Below are 13,223 nucleotides of genomic sequence, written 5' to 3' on the forward strand. Positions count from 1 at the left end.
GGCAGCCAGGGGGATCAGCTGACAGCAGTGAGGGGATCTGGAGCATAAACAGAATACATTTTCTCTTCCTTGACTGGAGTATATTATTTCCTTGTTTCCTGCTTCACTTGCTATCTTATTTGTTAATAATCTGTATTAATTGTACTATTTTCACAAAAAAAGGCATACAGAAAAGGCCGCTATACATTGAATTCTGAGATAGAAATACAGTATTTGTATTGCATATGCATGGATCCAGAGCTTGAATCTTAGATTTTTTTTTCTTCCATTTCCCAAAGGGAGCAGAATTCTTTAGAAGATGGGGAAATCCCATGGCTGCAGTACCAGGAGGACATTGAGAGCAGCACAGATGAGGAAAATGAAATCGGCAATCATTATTTACCGCCAGGATTTTTCATTTTAGATGGCAATAATAATTTAGAAGATGATTCTAGTATGAGCGAAGACCTAGAAGTTGAATGGAGGTAAGGTATTTTATGCACCTCATGTTTATGTATAAAGATTCTGTGGCTGCCTAACTAAATATCCTTCTTGTTGCTTTGCAATATCAGCCTGATGTGGTGTATAAATCAGAGATCTGCTTCTCTCGGGATTGAAGCAGGCTCTATTAGTTTCTTAAATGCAGCAGCCTCCATTAACTAATCTATGCTGTGTAATTAGAGGACAGATATCGGAGTTGAGCACCTTTTTCTTACTGTCCTCCCAGTAAAAAGGTGTTTTGGAAAGACTTGAGCTAAATATACTGTATACAGTGCATAGAAGCAAAGTGGTAGACAAAATGCATTTGCATTTTATGAGCCAAATGGGGCAATTTCTTCCATTGTAGCTTTTTCACTTCACTCTGAATGCAGATGGTTGGTGCGTCAGTCTCCATGCGAGCATCTTACAGCCAAATGTGGAAATGAAAAGAGGCGCCAAAAGGATAAAAGTAGCTAAAACCTTTTTTTTTTTTTTTTAAACGGGGGAGGCAATGGTGGACTTACCCCCTCCAAGTAGACACAAAAACAGGTTATTATATCGACAAGCAAATTTATTTATATATACACTCCAAAGGGACACGTTTCACAGGTGTGGCCACGCTTCATCCGGCAATAGGGGGTGGAGCATAGAGCAACAAGTGTCTGTCTCAGCATAGCGCCTCTGAGAGGCACTAGGCGGAGTCATAGATATTTGTTGCTGTACGCTCCACCCCTTATTGCCTGATGAAGCGTGGCTACATCTGCAAAAACGTGTTGCCATGACCGTTTGGACTGCCTCCCCTGTTTTTTAAAAAAAATTCGCTACTTTTATCCTTTTGGCACCTCTGTTCATTTCCACATTGTTTGAGTCCACCCATGGTGGAAGGGTGTTAACCCCTTGTTTCCAGATTACAGAGAGTGACTTCTTAATCCTGAGTGATCACAGGTCTAATCTCCCCACCTGCATTTACAGTGGTTGCCTTAGTGGTAACCCATGTTTGTGAGTATAACTTTACATACCTCTACATTGCCTCTCATCACGCACATCAATCCAGTCAGTACATACTGCACTATATTGGGCTCTATGGCCTCAATTTACTAAGCTTTATCAAACACTTTATCAAACATTTGATAATTTATCACATGGGTAAAATCTAGTTTTGAATTCACCAAGATGTCATAGATTTATTGAACGTTTTATCGATAAAACACTCCATAAATATATAACACCTTAATGAAATCAAAATTAGATTTTACCCATGAGGTAAATTATCAAATGTTTGATAAAGTGTTTGATAAAGCTTAGTGAATTGAGGCCAATGTGTTCTCTCTCATCTTACAGCCAAAGTAGGAGAAACAAGAGATGCTAGACTGTATTTCCCAAAATTCTTATATTCCAGTAGAAAATGTGTGTTCTTCATGAGGATGCACTTGTCAAAAGTGATACCTATTACACCTATGTATAGTAGAATTCTTTCCTCTTTATAATAATTTAGCTTTGATGGGAATCAGGGCTGTGGAGTCGGAGTCGTGGAGTCGGAGTCGTGGAGTCGGGCAATTTTGGGTGCCTGGAGTCGGAGTCGGGAAAAAATGCACCGACTCCGACTCCTAATGAATTTGTAACTAATTAAAATAGAAAATATGATAAAATGTTCTATTTCTCAGATAATAGTCATTAAAAATAATGTGTATATATACAGTATATATACAGTAATAGCTGTGCTTAGTCCACAAAAATGAAATAAACCAATCAAAATTAGTTACTTGTGCTGCTTCAATAAAGCAGTCCCCTTATTTTTAAGGTCAGATATACATATCTGATTGTGACTGTATATATGATGTGTACACAGGAATCTCTTATATATACTAAATAACATCTATGCTGTAAGAATAAAGCCTGATGTGTAGCTATGTGACTAATAGAGATGGTCAACGAGATGGAAATAATTCTGCATTGATGCTGATTTATGCAAATGTATGCACTCCCTTTGCTGATGAAATAAAATAATTTGATATGTTAAAATTTGGTTTGGTGACTACAAATTAAAGGGTAACTGAGACGGATGAAAAGTAAAGTTTTATACATACCTGGGGCTTCCTCCAGCCCCCTTCAGGCTAATCAGTCCCTCACTGTCCTCCACCACCCGGATCTTCTGCTATGAGTCCTGGTAATTCAGCCAGTCAGCGCTGTCCGGCCGCATGCCGCTCCCACAGCCAGGAACATTCTGCACCTGCGCAATAGTGCTGCACAGGTGTAGTACGCTCACGGCGGAGTGTGTTCATACGCACTACGCTTGACTGACTCAAGTACCTGGACTCATAGCAGAAGATCCAGGTGGTGGAGGAGGACAACGAGGGACTGATTATCCTGAAGGCGGCTGGAGGAAGCCCCAGGTATGTATAAAACTTTAATTTCATCTGTCTCAGGTTTACTTTGTTACACAGTAGTACTATACTCTACATATGCACTCCCCACAGAGCTGCAGGGAATCCACTGAGAATGCTGTGCACATTGAACACAGAGGTGTTGTCTGTTTACAATCTCCTCATTCCCCTGCAGAGTACCTGCACATCATTCTTACATGCACCCACACTTGATAGATGTTCTTTGTTCCGGTTGTACCTTTTACAAGTACTCTTACCAAGGACTAGTTTTAGTCTAAAGGGAATAAATATAGTAGTCTACATATCCTTCTCACTTCAGTTGTCTTGTAAAATTCCTAAGCGTTGGCAGTTAAGAGACGAATTTCATGTTACATACTTTTAATCAACAAAATTGTAATATGCAAATTAGAGGAGTCGGAGTCGTGGAGTCGGAGTCGGTGGAATCCTAAACTGAGGAGTCGGAGTCGGTGGATTTTTGGACCGACTCCACAGCCCTGATGGGAATGAGTGTTGTAAAGGACCACTATCGCTAAAATCTTAAAATTTAAAATACATGCAAACGCATACAAATAAGAAGTACATTTCTACCAGAGTAAAATGAGCTATAAACGACCTTTCTCCTATCTTGCTGTCACTTACAGTAGGTAGTAGAATTCTGACAAAACTAACAGGTTTTGGAATAGTCAATCTCTTCATGGGGGATTCTCAGCATGGCCCAGGGGCGGACTGACCATTAGGGCACTCGGGCACGGACCGAGGGCCCGTGGTCAGGGGGGTCCCGCCACCCGCCAGAGAACCCTGAGCAGGAGGGGAGACAGCCAGTGAAGGAGGGCGATAGGCATAGCAGCGGAGAAGGGTCCCCCCCCCCTTTCTCTCACCTTGGGGCCCCCCTTCCTGGCTCTCCCCTCCGTAATCTGCAAAGTGTCGCACAGCTGGAAGCGGCTCACAGCTGGCGGAGACTTACCGCTATTCAGCCACCGGAGGGAGCGCTGATCTGTGTGCCGCTAGTGTGGGCTTGAGAAGCCCAGACTAGCGGCACACAGATCAGCGCTCCCACCGGTGGCTGAACAGCGGTAAGTCTCCGCCCACTGTCAGCCGCTTCCAGCTGTGCGACACTTTGCAGATTACAGAGGGGAGAGCCAGGAAGGGGGGCCCCAAGGTAAGAGAAGGGGGGGAACTTCTCCCCCCCCCCCCTTCTCCGCTGCTATGCCCATCGCCCTCCTTCACTGGCTGTCTCCCTCCTGGAGACACCTACAAGCCTGGCTGCATCTACAAGCCTGGCTGCATATACTGGGGGCACTTACAGACCTGGCTATACTGGGGAGACCTATACACCTGGTTGCATATACTGGGGGCACCTATACACCTGGCTACATATACTGGGGAGACCTATACACCTGGCTACATATACTGGGGACACCTATACACCTGGCTACATATACTGGGGAGACCTATACACCTGGCTGCATATACTGGGGGCAACTATACACCTGGCTGCATATACTGGGGAGACCTATACACCTGGCTGCATATACTGGGGGCACCTATACACCTGGCTGCATATACTGGGGGCACCTATACACCTGGCTGCATATACTGGGGGCACCTATACACCTGGCTGCATATACTGGGGAGACCTATACACCTGGCTGCATATACTGGGGGCACTTATAGACCTAGCTACATATACTGGGGGCACCTATAGACCTGGCTGTATATACTGGGGGCACCTATAGACCTGGCTGTATATACTGGGGACACCTATAGACCTGGCTATACTGGGGACACCTATACACCTGGCTACATATACTGGGGACACCTAAAGACCTGGCTATCTATACAGGAGACACCTATAGACCTGGCTATCTGTACTGGGGACACCTATAGGCCTGGCTACCTATTCTGGAGACACCTGTAGACCTGGCTACCTATACTGGGGACATCTATAGACCTGGTTATCTATTCTGGGGACACCTGTAGATTAGGCTACTTTTACTGGGGACACCTATAGACCTGGATACCTGCACTGGGAAAACCTATAGACCTGGATACTTCCACTGGGGATGCCTTTTGACCTGGTTACCTATACTGGGGGCACCTATTTTGGGGGAACTGCTGCCAGATTAACTATTTTTGAGGAACTGCTGCTGCCAGATTAAGTGTATTTTGAGAAACAGCTGCCAGATTATGTGTATTTTTGGGGAACCGCTGCCAGATTGTGTATAATGGGGGAACTGCTGCTTCCAGATTCTGTGTATTTTGGGGGAACCACTGCTGCTACATGTATTTTTGGTGATCCGCTGCCAAATTATGTGTATTTGGGGGAACCGCTGCTGCCAGATAATGTCTATTTTGGGGGAACGACTGCCATATTATCTGTATTTTGGAGTAACCTCTGCCAAATTGCATGGATTTTTGGTGAAATGCTGTCAGATTACATGTATTTTGGGGGGAAACACTATGGCAGAGTTCAAACTTCCCCGGCAGACCTTTTACACCACTGCTAAGGTCGTGTATATTTTGCCCCACCCATGACCACGCCCACATTCTGTTGCGTGACCACACCTATTTTTTTGGCGCGCCGCGCTTTGTCAGTGTACAATATCACAATATAACATATTTACTGTTGTCAGTAAATTATTATATCTTAGTCTGTAAAAATATAACGTGAAAGGTGGGAAACACTGGTATGGGGGCCCCATAATCTCCTATTGCCCGGGGGCCCCATGAGTTGTCAGTCCGCCCCTGGCATGGCCTTTATTCTTTATAAAGACACTCCCTCAAAATGATTTGTAAAAAGATGCTAGCCAGCCTCCTTGCTCGCTGCACACTTTTATGGCAGTTGGACAGAGCAATTGCCATTAACTAATAAAGAAAACCCTGAGAATCCCCCATGAGGAGATGGGCTAGTCCAAAACCCGTCGGTTCTGTCAGATTTCTACTACCTACTTTTAAGTGAAAGCAGTATAGGAGAAAAGTAATTTGTCTCATTTTACTCTAGAAGAAATGTACTTCTTATTTGTATGTGTTTACATGTATGTTAAAATGATACCATTAATGCGATAGTGGTTTTTTTTTTAAGATACAATACTGTGCAAAAGCTGCAGGGGTCTCGCTTGCTCCTGTGTTCTGTAAGATTTCAGGTTTTCTGGCTGTGATCTTACATGTTAGTTTGTGATTTTTGCAAATGAATACATTGAAATTGGGAATGTGCTTGTCGTGGAGAAAATGGTCAGATTTAAAAATCGCAGGAAAAAACATGGACATGGAACACAAACAAGCGCAAAAATACTCAGAATACAGAGCTGGCCATTGACTTCTATTATGATTGCGATGGTGTGTGTTTTTTCGCATGCAATTTCAGCAGGCGTAACACAAGCCTATGAACTAAAGTCTTGTACACATTTTACATGTACTGTAACTCGAGAAATCGAAACTCGATCCCTCGGGTGACAGTTCGGGGCTGAGTGATGTACAGACTCCTTGCTAGCCTAGAAGCTATCTATGCATCTGGTGCTATGGAGGAGGGATGACTTGTGGCACATTGAGAGCTTTACAGAGTGGGGTGTTTCTAAGGCTGGTTTCAAACCATAAACCAGCGTCAAGGATGCGGTGTTTCGTGCCCTACGCACCGTCAAAAACTGGCCGACGGCCAAGCAGGAAGTGGCGCTCTCGTGACACGCGCTTGCCGTCACTTCCTGCTTCAGGTATGTGGAAGTGCACAGAAGCGTATTGTTGAAATATGCTTCCGCACATGCGTGACGTGATGCCATAGACTACGTGATGCCATAGACTACCATGACTTCCGTGCCGACGCACATCGGCGCAACTCAACTTATCGCCCCAGCGTTAACATAGTTTTGGACCTGCATCTGGGATGCGGCTAAAACGTCTCTTGCGTTGCACCACGCAAGTATGAAAGCCTCCAGGCTTTCATTGCACGGCGGTGGGGTGTGGTAGGAATACCGCACCGCATTGGTGTGAAAGGGCCCTAAAGATTCTGTATTCAAGAACTTATTGCAAATTGGGAAGGGGGGGGGGGGGGGGATTTTCTAGACATGAGAACACAATTACTAATGACCAAAACACAATCTCCATTTGCAAAAATGCAGCCCAGACTTGCACGGAACCTCATCCTTCACTGTTGCCTCTAGACGTTCGTCACGGAACTTTTGACCATCCCTTCAGTGAACAAACTTCCTGCTACAGCCAAAGATTTCAGACTTTCACTCCTCTGTCCAGAGCACCTGCTTATTTCTTTCTGCACTCTTCTGTTTTTGTGCATTTTGAAGTTGCATGGTCTCGCTTCCATGTTAGAGGTGGCTGCCAGGCAACTGGTATTGTTTAAAAGGAAACAAACTCCACATCCCCCTCATTACAGTTGTCCCTTTAAAGTGGATATCAAGCAGATAACACATATTTAAGGGATCCTCTTCTGTAACATTGTAGTTACCTGCCAGGTCTTCCTCTTGTGAATCAGTCTGGGGCTCCATGTCTGCCGAGTTCTGCCATGGAGCCTGCCCCTGCTGAAAATCTCTGGAGTGTTCTCTCTACTCGAGATAAAGAAAACACGGGAACCTGCATCGGAAGTCAGTGGACACAGACTCCCAGGACTGATTCACAAGAGGAAGACTCGGCACGTAATTATAACATTACAGGAGAAGAGGATCAGTTATATATGTGTTATACATTTGATATCCGCTTTAATAATGATGTTTGGTATAGTTGGTGAATCATATGATCCTAGAAAAGGCGAAAAAGAACAAAAAAGTCTTCATTAGAAATAACATAAACCATCAAATGGTCTAATTGTTTCCTGTGCTAGAAAAAGCTGTGGTTTTTTTTCCGTCTTTGTCCCTGTTGTGGAGATTTCCTTTCACTTCCCAGCCTTTTATAGCAGGAAATTCTCTCCAATGTGAAACCAGATGTGTGTAGAATCCCAACAGAGGTTATTAAAACTTCTGCTCTTTCAGAATCATAAATTTGAGGTTTCTGTGGATTCAGGTTTTAAATAGTACACATAAATATTTAATACAAACCGTATCTGACCCTGTTACTGCAGGCTGATATCCAATTTGCAGAGAACATCAAAGAGCAAATTGTCATTGTTTGCTGGTGAGGCCTCAAACTCTTCCTTTCCTCCCTATAGATTGTTGGATGACTTTGGTGATGGCATTGGTGTGGCACAAGCCATGTCCTACATGGATCCTCAGTTCCTTACTTACATGGCCCTTGAAGAGCGTCTTGCACAAGCTATGGAGGTATTTATCCATCTATTCATTCTTTATTTGCAAGTGCTGATTGAGTAGTGAAACTGTTGCTGTTTGTCTGTCAGGTAGGTAGACATAGAAATAATGGGCTGGTGGTTGTGAATGGCATACATCATCACCACCACTCAGTCGGAGAAGTTTCCCTCCCCATGTGTGTTTCACACCATATCCTTGCTGTAATATTTCAGGATTTTAATTACTGTTCTTCCAAAGCTGGGGTATTTTCTTCATTCACCATGACCTAGTTACAACATGCGTACAATCGCTACGACAGAATGCAGGAGAATCCTGCAGTCTAATCGCATGGTCAAACATGTCAGTGCATACTGTTCAATACAGATGGCCAATAAGATGGTGGTTTTTCCTCGTAAATCAAATGGACAGTCTAGAGCTACACACTATTACTGTTGCCCATACGGATGGTGCTTGATCCTTGGGTTGTAGCTGTGATTATGAGCACTGTACAGACGGCCAGAGGCCAGTTGAGGGAAATGTCTGTTTCTATGGAGAAGGGAAGAGTGAAGACGGCATGGTGTGGAGCAGGGTTTTTTGGCGACCGCCGTGTAGTGCCAAAGTTTGGCACGACTATAGCAGTAATGCTATATTTCTGCTCCCTGCGCATGGGGATCCAGCAATTGCCAGACCCCAAATTTCTTCTGCCTTCGAGTTGCATCAACTCGGAGGGGGAATAGTATTTAACCCCCCAGCATTTGTGTGGCAGCAGGATGGTCAGTTATTCAACTCACCCTGCAACAAAAAGCCCTATGCGCCAAAGTGCCATGTAGGCGCATGGTGGAGGTTGGAGTGGCTTCTCACAGGCAGGGTGAGAAGGGGAACAGTGGACTTGGACGTTTGTAATTCTAAAGATCCAGCGTGTAGGATCTTTATGCAATGTCTGGGGACACCTGTACATATGCTAAACTGCAGTCTCAGCTGAGTGTCATCTAATTTGTGTGCATAGGTTATGGAACACACACACACACACACACACACACACACACACACACACACACACACACACACACACACACACACACACACACACCTACACCTACACCTTCTCTATCCCAAGTTATTTCCTTTGAAGGACCAAATTCCCAGCTGCTCAGATTGAGTAAAAAAAAAAAATCAGTTGACACTGTGGGGGGAGGATGTGTATAGTGCTAGTTACAAGGGAGATGTTGCCACCTTTTTAATAAAACCTTAAAGTGAACCTCCAGACTAAAAATCGACTCAGCAGCACTGAAAAGGCCTGGTGTTTCTTTAACAGTTTCACAGCATCAGAACTTTGTTTCTCTTATACAAGCCTCATTTTTAGCTGCACAGAAGAAAACTGCCCGGGCATTTCTCTCCTGATGCTGTGCAAAGCATGATGGGATTTCTGATGTTGTTGCTTTTGTTCTGCTGTTTTGGTGCAAATGTTTTTTTCTTACATTTTGAATTTGACATTTGAAGCCTAGTGGGCGCAGCTGGGAGGGGTGATCAGGACACAGGACAGTTGGAACTGTGTCTCCTGCTCCCTGTCACCTCCTTTCAACCAAAAAGATTTCTGCCCCCATGACAAAGATGGCAGCCCCCATGAATCACAAAAATTTGCATTTTCTTTTAAAACAGGGTGGGTAAGAGATTATATTACCTATCTATTCTAATTACCATAACTAATGTAACTTAAAGTAAACCTTAAGTCAGAAAAAAGAGTTTTACTCACCTGGGGCTTCTACCAGCCCCCTGCAGCAGTCCTGTGCCCTCGCAGCCACTCGCTAATCCTCTGGTCCCCCGCTGCCAGCTAGTTTCGTTTTTGCCGACATGCCCGTCAGGACTGGCCAAGCGTAGCTTTTTCCACATTCCCGACTGTAATTAGCGCTATTGCGGGCCGCAACGCGTACAAAAATACGCCTTGCCGCATATCTATGCGTTTGTAATGTGGCAACCCGTATTTTTGTACCTGTTGCGGCCTGCAATAGCGCTAATTACAATCGGGAATGCGGAAAAAGCTACACGTGGCCAGTCCTGATGGGCCTGTCAGCTAAAACGAAACTAGCTGGCAGCGGGGGACCAGAGGATTAGTGAGTGGCTGCGAGGGCACAGGACTGCTGCAGGGGGCTGGTAGAAGCCCCAGGTGAGTAAAACTCATTTTTTTTTTCTGGCTTAAGTGTCTCTTTAATGACAGTATGTTTGTTTAGGCTGAAGTTCCCCTTTAACAACGTTTTTATAAAAGTAACTATATTATTTGGCATGTTCTTACATTTTACACTGGTATGATGCAATTCTTTCAACATTTTAAAGGCCTCTTCTACAACAGGAATCAAAGTGCATAGAATTAGATATGTATTAAATTGGCATTTTCCTGTAATGAAAATAGGAAAATTTAATAACTTGTTTGATCTGTGATGTTGCCACGCCCATCATAAGGTGTCTGCGTTGTTATAATTTGGGTAGCTATGCATCCTTATCTGTCATTTTCCGAACACTGTGCACTTAATACATTCAGATTGATGACACACAGCTGTTACTGATAAACTGTTCTTCATGTGGTTTGTCTTATTAAAGTATTTAATTTCCTTTGTTGGTAAATTATCGCTGGATTTAGTGCGTGTTACTAATTGGTTTTGTCAAGTGGCATTTAATTTGTTGTCATAATTGGCACATGCGTCATTTGTGATTTACAGACTGCTCTGGCACATTTGGAGTCTCTGGCAGTGGATATGGAACAGGCTCATCCTCCAGCTACCAAGGAAAGCATCGACTGCCTCCCGCAGATTGTTCTCACAGATGACCACATAAGTAAGCTACTATGTATATTAAAGTGAACCGAGCAGCATTTTTAGCACCCAGGGCATCTCAGTAGAACATTACAAATGCATGCTAAATGCTAACAATGTGGCTCAGTACAAAAAAAATCCATTCTACATCTTAACCACTTCCCGACCGCCGTATTGACAAATGGCGGCCGGGAAGTGGACCCCGCAAGGACCGCCGTATAGACAAATGGCGGCGGTCCTTGTAGGGGCATGGGCGGAGCGATCGCGTCATCCGTGACGCGATCCTCCGCCGGCGCCTGTCTCCGCTCACCCGCCGCAACATCTCGCCGGCCATACGGAAGCGCCGGCGGGATGTTAACCCGACGATCGCCGCATACAAAGTGTATAATACACTTTGTAATGTTTACAAGGTGTATTATACAGGCTGCCTCCTGCCCTGGTGGTCCCAGTGTCCGAGGGACCACCAGGGCAGGCTGCAGCCACCCTAGTCTGCACCAAGCACACTGATTTCCCCCCCCCCCCCTGCCCCCTGATCGCCCACAGCACCCCTCAGACCCCCCCCCCCCCTGCCCACCCCCCAGACCCATGTTTACACCCAACCACCCCCCTAATCACCCATCAATCACTATCTGTCAACGCTATTTTTTTTACCCCCCCCCCCCTGTGTACTGTATGCATCTATCCCCCCTGATCACCTGTCAATCACCCCCTGTCACTGCCACCCATCAGACCCTAATCTGCCCCTTGCGGGCACCCAATCACCCGCCTACACGCTCAGATTGCCCTCAGATCCCCCCTTATCAATTCGCCAGGGCATTATTTACATCTGTCCTTCCCTGTAATAACCCACTGATCACCTGTCAATCACCCATCAATCACCCCCTGTCACTGCCACCCATCAATCAGCCCCTAACCTGCCCCTTGCGGGCAATCTGATCACCCACCCACACCAATAGATCGCCCGCAGATCCGACATCAGATCACCTCCCAAGTGCAATTTTTACATCTGTTCTCTCCTCCAAACACCCACGAATTACCCATCAATCACCCCCTGTCACTGCTACCCATCAGATTAGACCCCTATCTGCCCCTAGGGCACTCAATCACCCGCCCATACCCTCAGAACGCCCTCAGACCCCAGCCCTGATCACCTCGCCAGTGCATTGCTTGCATCTATTCCCCCCTCTAATTACACCTTGAGACACCCATCAATCACCTCCTGTCACCCTCTAGCACACCTACCCATCAGATCAGGCCCTAATTTGCCCCGTGTGGGCTCCTGATCACTCGGCCAAACCCTCAGATCCCCCTCAGACCCCCTTCCGATCACCTCCCCAGTGCATTGATTGCATCTATTTTCCCCTCTAACCACCCCCTGAGACACCCATCAATCCCCTCCTGTCACCCCCTAGCACTCCTATCCATCAGATCAGGCCCAATACAACCTGTCATCTAAAAGGCCACCCTGCTTATGACCGGTTCCACAAAATTCGCCCCCTCATAGACCACCTGTCATCAAAATTTTCAGATGCTTATAACCCCTGAACAGTCATTTTGAGACATTTGGTTTCCAGACTACTCACGGTTTTGGGCCCGTAAAATGCCAGGGCGGTATAGGAACCCCACAAACTGACCCCATTTTAGAAAAAAGACACCCCAATGTATTCTGTTAGGTGTATGACGAGTTCATAGAAGATTTTTATTTTTTGTCAAAAGTTAGCGGAAATTGATTTTTTTTTTTTCACAAAGTGTCATTTTTCACTAACTTGTGAAAAAAATAAAATCTATGAACTCGCCATACACCTAACGGAATACCTTAGGGTGTCTTCTTTCTAAAATGGGGTCACTTGTGGGGTTCCTATACTGCCCTGGCATTTTAGGGGCCCTAAACCGTGAGGAGTAGTCTAGAAAACAATGCCTCAAAATGACCTGTGATTAGGACGTTGGGCCCCTTAGCGCACCTAGGCTTCAAAAAAGTGTCACACGTGGTATCGCCGTACTCAGGAGAAGTAGTATAATGTGTTTTGGGGTGTATTTTTACACATACCCATGTTGGGTGGGAGAAATCTCTCTGTAAATGGACAATTGTGTGTAAAAAAAATCAAACAATTGTCATTTACAGAGATATTTCTCCCACCCCAGCATGGGTATGTGTAAAAATACACCCCAAAACACATTATACTACTTCTCCTGAGTACGGCTGTCCGGGTACCACATATGTGGCACTTTTTTACACCCTAAGTATGCTAAGGGGCCCAAAGTCAATGAGTACCTTTAGGATTTCACAGGTCATTTTGCGACATTGTTGGTTTCAAGACTACTCCTCATGGTTTAGGGCCCCTAAAATG

At 45.1% G+C, this 13,223-nt stretch overlaps 1 protein-coding gene across 2 annotated transcripts in view; it reads left to right on the forward strand.

Annotated features, from left to right (window-relative positions):
• PJA2 (praja ring finger ubiquitin ligase 2) overlaps positions 1-13,223 on the forward strand; it is an 88,543-nt gene that overhangs the window by 60,721 nt on the left and 14,599 nt on the right. For both annotated transcript variants that reach the window (XM_068247394.1, XM_068247402.1), the window contains exons 5-7: positions 279-464; positions 7,993-8,104; positions 10,783-10,897. In XM_068247394.1, the coding sequence (XP_068103495.1) occupies positions 279-464; positions 7,993-8,104; positions 10,783-10,897 (413 nt within the window). The remainder of the gene's footprint in view (positions 1-278; positions 465-7,992; positions 8,105-10,782; positions 10,898-13,223) is intronic.

The sequence above is a fragment of the Hyperolius riggenbachi genome, chromosome 1 (genome assembly GCF_040937935.1).
Source record: "Hyperolius riggenbachi isolate aHypRig1 chromosome 1, aHypRig1.pri, whole genome shotgun sequence".
Classification (NCBI taxonomy): Eukaryota; Metazoa; Chordata; class Amphibia; order Anura; family Hyperoliidae; genus Hyperolius; species Hyperolius riggenbachi.